The following is a 10,000-nucleotide window of genomic DNA, read 5'->3' on the forward strand; positions in this document are numbered from 1 at the left end:
CGTTGGCGGTAGTGTTAGAGCTGTGGTCTCCAATACTATTTCCACTCAACGGTAATTAATCGATTTTGTTGTTCTGGCAATGACAGTATAAAATGTTCTCCATTCAACGTTGTTCGCTTCGTGTGTAATTAATTCAATCATCAAATCGGTTGATGTATGCTTGATAGTATCATAGTTTTCGAATCCGCTTCACCATTTCTTCTAAAACGGATCTTCGCAACACTTCATCTTCCCGATCCCTTGAATGTTGAATATTATTAATCCTTTTTTAAGCCATATACTAATCGATGCAGAATATAAAGGATGGCTTTTCGGAAAGATCCTTTTGCGATCTTTCATTTACAGCATGGAACCTCGATCGGTTTTACAGGAATATTTTTCCAAGTGCTTTCAAATCCCTTGTACCAGATCGTGTTTATCATGATCTGTTCTTTTTCCTTTAAAACAGAATTCCTTTTTTGTCCGTCTTTTGTGATGATGCTACAACGCGCCTAATAAGTGTTTTTTTTTTCAAACCGCTCAAATTATTGGAAAATAATGAACGGTAGCTTTCAACTTTTAGTCTGTGGTTCTGGGATGTTCCGTGAATTTTTTTTTTCGAGGGACAAACCTGCATGCTGTCCGATGACGTTCGCGTTAACGTCTCTCTTGTCTAGCATTTCTAAACAGTTTAACCTTTACCGGTGTACCATCCACGAACTCGAAGACCTCTCGCGCTGCCCTGGCATATTCAACCCGCCGGAAGGTAACGCAACCGAAAAGGCTTCCCTCCGGGTACCAAACGAATTCGATCGTTCCGTACGATTCGAAGGTCTGGTAGATTGTATCCTCGGCAACCGCTGTAAGAGAGTGGAGGAGGGTAGGGGGAAGACAAGATATGGTTCGTTTATCTTTGCGCGTCGGCTAACAAGAGGCTTCACTCTAATCAATTGAGAATTCAGTCTGCGTGGGTGCAACGGTCAAACAGAGCCGCTGGGAAGATACTTACGGCATTTGGGTACGAAATGCAGCGTGTTTCCTTCTCGGTTCGATGGTTTTTCTCCGTTGAATGCCACACGCAGTCTCCTGTCCGCTAGCTTCATCTCGTTCGCATCGAGTGCACGGAACGCATCCTCGCGCTCCATGTAGTTGATGTACACCTCACGGTAACGCTCGAATCGGTGGAAATCGATTTCATCGATCGGACCGTACCGCGCGAACACATCGTTCAGGTCTTCCGCCGTGACCTGCCCGTCAATGTTTCCCACATATACGGTATGCTTGTGATGTCCGGTGTAGTACTGCCCAACCGAGTACATTTCCCTCGATAGCGACGCCGGCCGTCGTACAATGGGCGAGCGTGATCTGCTGGCGCGTCTAAGACCAGCTGAGGGCGAACGATATGGTGGGGAAGGTGAGCGGGAGGCCTGTCGTTTACGTGACATTCTTGACCGCTCGGTGGATCGTGAACGGGAACGTTCACCGTAGAACGAGCGCGATCGTGAACGAATCCGTGCGGGCGATCGCGAACGGCTTAGCGATCGTCTCGGGTAAGGAGAACGGGAGCGCGATCGTGAGCGACTTCCCGGCAAATATCTCGACGCTGGCGACGGCGTTCGATCGAAGGAGGTGCCGACAAAGCACGCAGGATCATCCTGCATCCTCATCCGGTGTTTGACTTCTAGCTGCAGCTGTATGGCACGCTGCTCGCGATCCAGTTCCGATTGGCGAGATTCCAGGGCACGCATGCGCGAGCTTTTTTGCGCAGAGAAGCGCTGGTGCAGCGAGTTCAGCTCCCGACAGATAGCAATCTTCTCCATCCGTATCTGCACGAAGCGTTCGTGTGCCAAGCGCTCCGATGGCGATCCGGCCCGATCCATCGATTGGGATCTGTTTGCAGTGCCGACAAACACTGGCATACCACCGCTGCTGCTGTGACTGCTGCTTGGTCCCGCCATCGATGTCGATGGTCGATGAACGCCCGATGAGCTTTCAGTCCGCGAAGGAGGTGGTGACCGTGACCGCGACCGTGAACGTGACCGTGAACGTGACCGCGATCGTGAACGGCGGTGACTATTGCTTCGTCGGCTGTTCCGGGGTTGGTCCGGTGAGCGCGAACGGCGAGACGATGATGGCAGCAGCATCGACACATTTACACTGGCTTCATCTTGTTCCAGCTTCTCCAGCCGGCGCCTAATGTCTTCCTCCTTTTGCTTGATGTAGCGTTCCATTTCCTCTAGGTCGCTCAGCTTCGTGCTGGTCCGCTTCTCTAACACGCTGCGCAAATCACCCTCATTACTGTTGGAAGCGATCGGTTGCGGTGATTCTCGGTGCTCCTGTGCTTCTATCTCGGGTGTGTTTAACGATTTAACATCCCGTAGTGGTTGACCGGTAGCCGCATCCTGTTTGATAGTGACCGTTATTTCTGGCTTAGGCTGCTCCTTCGGCTGCTGCTGTTGTGGTGGTGGTGGTGGCGCTGCTGCTGCAGCTGCTGGTGGCTCTTTCTCAAACTTTGACTGTCTATTCATAGCTTCAACTACGGAAGTTGACGTGCTTGCCTGTTGTTGCACTGCTTTCGATGCGTTAGGGAATATTCTCTTGATCGACTTGATGCTGTACTGGTCCAGTACATTCGATAGGATGGTAAACGCACGTGACGGAGGTCCATCACCGGTTCTCGGTTCTTGATGCTTCTGAATGAACTTCTTCGTGCCTGTAGGGGTGTGTTTATTTTTCAATCCAGATTAAGATTCTTCTGCGATTTGCTTTGCACCCGGTGGTTTTGCAGCCGGATGACCATTTTCATACACCGCCCGGGCGTGCGTGCGGGGAAGGCACTACACTACGGGGGTTTTAGTTTTAAGTAGCAACAATGAATCAACAACTTACTGGTTATTTTAATAGATCGATCGATCAGCTTGAGGGAGTGGAATTTCGTCACCGCAGCCATGTTTCGGAAGATGAGGATGAACTCGTTTCTTCCTATTTGTTCTGCGAAACACATTTCACCTGTCTTGCCGAACAGCGTAACCAGGCGTTTCAGGTTAACGCTCTCCGCTACCAAGACGTCATTAAACCGCGGTAATACAAAGTCAAAAAACTAGATCAGATTCTGATACTTGATATACCGAAGATCAAATGCACTGCACTGCGCATCTCTTCAGTCCGGTTATCTCCTAAATGAACCTCGTAAGCCAACTTACCACATTTAAAGGTTACGATAGCCGCATCCGGTGTATCCAATCTTGGCGTCTCGGTGGCGATGTGTTTGTATATGAACCTACCGTTAAGCTTCCCCTTGAGCCGTGCGGCACGGAATGCATCTAAATAGTTGGAAAAACTTATGTATACCTTCCAGCTGGTCGCATCAAACGGGTTCGGTTCGTGCCGCATCGTAAGCGGTTCCGCAGCGCGCTGGAAAAACTCCTTCAACTCTGCAAAAGTGATACCTTCGGGGCAATTGTACAGCACCACTGGGAATCGCAAGGCGGGGTTGGAAAGCAGGAAAGCGTGATCAATTACTTTTCTTATAGAAGGAGTGATTTGGATCGAAAATGTATCTACCTTCAAATTGATACTTCGAAGGGTCTGGATTGTGATACAGCGGATCGTGTGCTGTCCGGATGATAATAGATTCCCGTCGCTCTCGATTCTCTTTCGCCTCGATGCCACGCAGATATTTGCTTTTTTGTGCACCTTTATAGATCTTTCGTAGATGCTTTTTAAATTTGGGAGCCAATGAGATAAAGTTTTGAATATTGGCACGGGTAACTGGTACAATCGTGACGTGTTCCATCATAGTCGTTGAACACGCCATTTCAACGTTTATGTTATGCCGAAAGTGCACAACCGTAGGGCCATTGTTGCGTGCACTTCGCTGCATGTACATCACATCACCGACATGTGAGAACGCATCCGCAATATCCTCCAAGCGTGTCTCTGTTAGGACGGAAAGCACATAGGAAATACAAACTTCTTATATTCGTCCAGGAAAACCCACCAACATATGTCGCGCGAATACTCACGGTGCGACAGGTAGCTTAGCAGCAGGGAACGTTTGTATATGGAATGAAGCATTTCTCCGGGAATCATAGCAAACATCGAAAAAGACACTCCGGACAAGGTGACCGGTCGGCGAAAGATGTCAATGGCTCGCTTCTGAGATGCCTCATCATGGTAGATGACAGTGTAGCTCTTTCCAAAGATCGACATCATAGAAGTACCTTTTTCGACGCTCACGATCGGTCCCATACTCTGGCAGAAAATGACCACATCTTCATCGGAGACCTCGCGAGGTATGTTTTCGAATTTCACTAGAAGAATGATGCGCACCAAAGCAGGAAATACAAAAGAAAAAACTGGCTGGCTGCGGCTAGAAGCGCATCGATGAAGCTGAATCTTTACCTGAATTTCTGTCCGATGGTTTGAATATCGGTTTGCCAAATTTAACCGCCCTGCGGCACACCACCATACCATCGCCGGACGGCTGTTCATCAAAGTGTGCAGTGTCGTTGTTGTCGTCGCGGTCCATCTGTGCTTCAAAATCATCGCCAAAATCCACCCATTCGGCATTATCATACCCATCTTGGTAGTCGTCGTATCCATCATCTTCCGGATTGCCCATATCGTTCCGATCGTAGTGGTCGTCGTCGCCACTTCCTTGGTCTTGACCCCCTTGGTTTCGATATTGATAGTCATCGTCATCGTATGGTTGCTGATGTTGTTGCTGTTGCTGTTGCTGTTGCTGCTGCTGGTGATGGTGTTGCTGTTGCCGGTGATCGTGACTAGTTGATGGGCCAGGGTAGTCGCCTTGGTGCGTGTTGTGTGCTTCGCGTTGATTAGCCGGAGGCATGGATGGTCCGGCACTGTGCTGCCGCTTGGCACGGAGCAGCTCATTGTAGACGCGAGGAGACTTGAAGCTATCCAAGTCCTCCAAACGTACCCGCATGTCCTCATCCAGGACCTTTACCGACACCTTCTGCTTCTTCAGGATACTGTTGTGCAGCTTGCGCTGCGCTGCATGGGCTGCCGATCGCTCGGTGAATCCGACGAAGGCGTAGAAATTTGTCGGAATTTGAACGGCTTCAACGTTGCCGTACCTGCAGCACGCCTCAAACAGATCTTCCTCACTCGTATCTAGAAGAAAGCCAAAAGAGCAAAGATAACGATAAGAGAACTCTGGCTCTGGCACAAACGTAGCGTCCGTGCGTCCGTGCGTGCTTACCGGAGGAGGTATTTTGTATGGCAATCGTAAATCCAGCACAGAACTTCCGGTCATCGTTCGACAGCAACACGCTCAACCGGTGGTTTTGGAAGAGGGTTTGATCGAGATTGCAAGCTTCGGCGGCCTGCAGCTCATCCTCAAACAGCACAAACGCGATCTTCGTACGGCAATCGTTGCGGTTTTCGCGCATAAAGGCCACCCCGATCACATTCCCCGAGGAGCGCAGAAAACTCTGCAGCTCCGCTAGGGAGGCTTCCTTCGGTATGTTCGAAATGTACACCACCTCATTCGGATTCATCAGATGGAGCGAGCAAACCGTCGATTGATTCCGTAACCCGCTTTTCACTGCTCACGCTACACAATAACCTTTTTCCAGAATCGTTTATCGAAAGAAATACCCGGAGAGACGTGAAAACGAGTTCTGAAAAAATCATCAAGCAAACGTCAAGGGGGCCATTATTTTGCCACAGGGTGACTCCGGGCAATCAGCATCCCATTTAACTATTCCTTCTATTCTAGAGAAATCCCACAAAAAAATAAGGAAGCAAAAATGCAAACAACTAACAAACCCAATGAATTTAAACAATAAAATTAGAAAATACCTCTTTTTCACGCTTCTTCATGCGCATTAACGGTCTGTTCAAATCGGATGTCAAGCACCGCAAACCACACACAGACACACAACATTTGCAAATCGAACTTGTTTATTTTCGGATGGTCCTCAGGATCGCTGATAATCTTTTTTTGTCGCGAAAAGTGAATAATTAAGTGACCGAAAAGGATCGCAATATGGCGGGTAAGTGCCTGGACATGCCGTGGCCGAAAGTGCGGAAGCAGATTAACAGTGTATTCCCGCTGGTCCCGGATAGACGCCGGTGTCTACATGTATTATGTGGGCAACATCTCTAAGAAAGCGACGGATATACAGGTGGCAAGCCTTCTCACCGATTACGCCAAGATGACCAGCTTTGAATTTCGGCTAGCGACCGACACCTACTGCCCAACCAAGATCGCCTACGTGGGCCTGAACAAGAAGCTCTCCGAGGATCAGATCCGCGAGTTGAACAGGAAAAAAGTGCACGACAGACGGCTTTACTTTGTCAGTACGCAGGACGAAGCCTATTTTACCCCGGAACGGTCGGTCGTCCTGCGGTACCTCAACGAACGTATGTAACCGTATGCTGCGAGAAGGCGTTTCAAATGAAGTACCATCTCCTTTCTCCCTTCCGGTTCTGTGCAGAAATTACGGAGGAAGAAATATGCAGTTTCTTTCGAGATTTCGCTTCGGTACGGATGGTACAGAAACCGTCCCATTCGTATGCGTATGTAGACTTTAAGAGTCGCGAGAACGTCAACTATGCCCTCACAATGACCCGCACCATGAGAAACTTGGAGATGTACGTCGTGCCGGTGAAAAGAAACATCAGCGTGTTCCTGGAGCAACTTCGTCCGGTTCCCTATGCAAGCCTGAGGGAGAAGTGTGCCAGTCTGGGAATTGTCTACAATCCGGCAGCGGAGAACGAGACAACGTGTAAGATTGCGAACATCAATCTGCCTAGGGCGCATCAATAACCCTATATCCGGTATCTGGTCTGACTGCCTATTTCCTAACCAGTGCTCATGGCAAATATCCCACGCGACACAGAGGAGAGCGACCTGTTGGAATTGTTGGGCAAATTCGGAAAGATTATGGACTGGCAAATGCAAAAGTCTGCAAACTGTGTGCTCACGAACGTTGGGTTCGTCACCTATCAGCTCGCCAAGTCTGCCCGCACGGTATACCTTTCCAGCCCGCTCAACTTCCAGGGATGTGGATTGGATGTCTATAATTACAAGCTCCAGTATCAGGCAGACGAGTCGAAAACGGCCTTCATACTAAAGCGCACCAGTGTTTGTAAGTAACGGAGGTGGGGCTTCGCTCGTTCGAAGCAAGTAATTCTTTAACATTCCCTGGTTCTCTCCGACCACAAACCGGAGCATATCCTGCATTGTATTACAGATTGCGGTAAACGCGAAATGGGGTTTCTGGGGATTACATTTAATGCGTGCTGTACTGTGTGTTACAGATTTGACGACGGATGAGATTTTTCAAGCATTTTCCGCGTGCGGCAAGGTGGAGTACATCCAGCGGTTGGACACAAGGAACTACAATACCATCGTTTGTATGGACAGCGAAGAAGCTATAGTGAAAGCGTTCAAGGTGCACGAAATTGCGGGCGAACCGATACACGTTCGGTCTTACAATGCGAAGCAGTACAACCTACCGATGCAAGCACCAACGGACGCCGAAAGCGAAAAGTCCGCCAAACGCAAGCGCAAAGAGGCGATGCTGGTGCAGATCATCAAGACGGAAGACCGGCGCAACGCGTACCTACTGGATACGCAGCCCAACCCAAACTATTCCAATCCGAACGAGATTTTCTACCGGTTCGAGGTGCAGGTTTGGAACTACCCGCCGAACTCGACCCTTGCCAAGTTCAGGGAACATTTCAGGCAGTATGGCACCGTGATCAACTTGCGGGAGGTGAAACAGACCGCCGACCAATCGATCCCGGTCGCATACTTGAGCTTCGATAGCAAGCTGGAAGCGAAGCGTGTTTGCCAGCTGAACCAATCGTTTATGGGCTCGAACCGGCTGCTCGTGCTGCTGGCTGATGAGATGATCGTCCACTTGCCGGAACTGTGCGTAAGGTTAGGCAATCTCACGGACGAGATTACGAGCGAAGACATTTACGATCGGTTCAGCATGGTAGATCGGGTGAAGTACGTTTTCCGACCAAAGTTGGAGGAAGCGATCGTATGTTTCATTGATGCCCGGCGCCACGAAAAAGCTTTGAAAGTAATGTGCATCGGCAGGTTTTGTGTAACTGTGCGCCCTCTCTATGCGATGGCTAACGATCTCGCTGTACCGATGAATCCGGTCCCAGGTGCTCACGGTATGCTAGCATTGCCTGCATACAACAGTGAAACCGTTCCCATTATGGGTGAAGGAATGGTTGCCATGCCTACGGTGATAAACCCAATGCTCTTGTCAGGCCCGGCCACACCATTGCCGGTGCCAGCACCAGTGCAACCACGCATGCCATTGCAGATGGCCAATATAGGCCTACCAATGCAAATGGGAGGCAGACCGGTCATGGTAACTCCCCTGATGCGTGGTCTCATGCAACAAGTGGAAGCCGCCTTGCTAAAATCGATCAATTTTAAACTCATACCAATGATGGAACAGTTCAATGTGGTACACGGTATCATCTGTCAGTGTCTACAGTTTCCACCGTTTCTGAATCTTAGCCGGGACGATAAGATTCGATACCTGATAAGTGGCCAAAACGATTTCCAGTACGTTAACATCTTCACGCTGCTCACCTACCCGGAGCAGCTGGAGATGCTACGTGTCATTGAGGAATACTACGCCAAGGCCACCAATTGCTGGCCACTGGCAGCATCAGCATCGACGCCGGATCCGGCCTCATCAACCTTGAAGGAGGTTGCTCTAACGGCGGAACCGGTACCAGTTCCGACTCCGACTACCGACCCGATTCCGGACTCGATTGCGGATCCGGAACCCACACCGTTAAATCCGACCAACTCCCCACTGGCAACTACGAACCACAGCTGGGTGGCGGACGAGAAGGACAGCAAGCAGGAACCGAAAGTGTCAGGACCCATTGAAGTACCGGACTCCGACGATGACATACCACCGGCACCGTCTCCTCCGCCGATATCATCCCTCTCACACTGTAAAATGGGTAAATACGGAATGTTTAGCGGCATGGATGGCTTTGATGAACTCGATATACCGTGCATGAGGAAAAACACGTCCGAAAGCGGGCGTATGGCAATCCGCCTGACGATGGTCACCGTCGATAATATACCACCGAACGTGACGAATCGGGATCTTAAAGTTCTATTTAGTACTGCCGGAAAGGCTAAAATTATAAAATTAAGCCAACCGGACGATCCAAAGGAGTGCAAGTCCGCCATCGTCAAGTTCCCAAACATCAACCAGGCCACCCGGGCGCTGGACGTGCATCTCAGCGAGTGCCAGGGCTACTTGCTCAGGGTGCAACCGTTCAAACAGCCATACAAACCGGGATTCCCTATAAGCGTCACTTGTACGGACAGTAAGTTTTAGCCATTAATTTTAACTATTAACTTACTAGCTTAAGGTGCATTCCCTTGTAATAGTAGTATCTCTAATGTTTGCACTCAACTATAACAAAGACCATGCTGTTGATAGCCACCGGTGGTAGCAGTTAGTGATAGCTGGTTCAATCCGTTTCTTTAATTCCTCTCTTTGATCATAGTGAGACTCTTTTCGGAGTACTTCATCTACGAGACCTTCAAAACCTGCGGCACAGTTCAAAATGTCTGGACGACCACGATTGATGGAGTGAAAGCGTGCATTGTGGACTTTCGAAGCAAGGTGTCAGTACCGATTGCCCTGAAAATCACCTATCTACATAGCGGTGGCCGGTGTCGTGCTAGTGTGTATCGAGTAGATAAGAAGAAGTGATCTAGACTGTAAGCCATCAACCAGTGTACCACGCAGTGCAGTGGTCTGTCCTCTGTTCGCGGTGCTGTAGGTTTGTGCAGCACGTAAAAAGCACAAGCAATGGATAATGTCGCGTAGTTCCGTAACACGGACTATGCTTGAAACGGTGAAGATGTAAATGATGCTTCAAACTCAATTCCTCTACGCTGTTGGAAGAAATCCATCGGAAGGAAAACATCGAGGTCATGATGTATTATTTGAACATCGTCATTACTGAAAGATTATTCTGAATAAGTTAGTTA

At 49.3% G+C, this 10,000-nt stretch overlaps 2 protein-coding genes across 2 annotated transcripts in view; one reads left to right on the plus strand and one right to left on the minus strand.

Moving 5' to 3' along the window:
- Nucleotides 1–96: 96 nt before the first annotated feature.
- On the minus strand, nt 97–5,628 carry LOC126581233 (uncharacterized). The gene is made up of 8 exons (XM_050244746.1): nt 5,204–5,628; nt 4,384–5,115; nt 4,005–4,292; nt 3,544–3,918; nt 3,183–3,452; nt 2,869–3,036; nt 989–2,692; nt 97–839 (listed from the first exon to the last, which is right to left on the minus strand). Exons 1-8 carry the CDS (start codon nt 5,499–5,501, stop codon nt 637–639), a joined length of 4,038 nt encoding a protein of 1,345 aa, XP_050100703.1. The 5' UTR covers nt 5,502–5,628; the 3' UTR covers nt 97–636.
- Nucleotides 5,629–5,891: 263 nt separating this feature from the next.
- Nucleotides 5,892–10,000, plus strand: part of LOC126571126 (uncharacterized) — a 4,259-nt gene continuing 150 nt past the window's right edge. The window contains exons 1-6 of the mRNA XM_050229407.1: nt 5,892–5,999; nt 6,073–6,369; nt 6,444–6,734; nt 6,819–7,097; nt 7,270–9,327; nt 9,511–10,000. The exon at nt 9,511–10,000 is cut by the window's right edge and continues 150 nt beyond it. Of these exons, the coding sequence (XP_050085364.1) occupies nt 5,993–5,999; nt 6,073–6,369; nt 6,444–6,734; nt 6,819–7,097; nt 7,270–9,327; nt 9,511–9,719 (3,141 nt within the window). The 5' untranslated portion in view covers nt 5,892–5,992 and the 3' untranslated portion in view covers nt 9,720–10,000. The remainder of the gene's footprint in view (nt 6,000–6,072; nt 6,370–6,443; nt 6,735–6,818; nt 7,098–7,269; nt 9,328–9,510) is intronic.

This window comes from Anopheles aquasalis, chromosome 2 (genome assembly GCF_943734665.1).
Source record: "Anopheles aquasalis chromosome 2, idAnoAquaMG_Q_19, whole genome shotgun sequence".
Lineage (NCBI taxonomy): Eukaryota > Metazoa > Arthropoda > Insecta > Diptera > Culicidae > Anopheles > Anopheles aquasalis.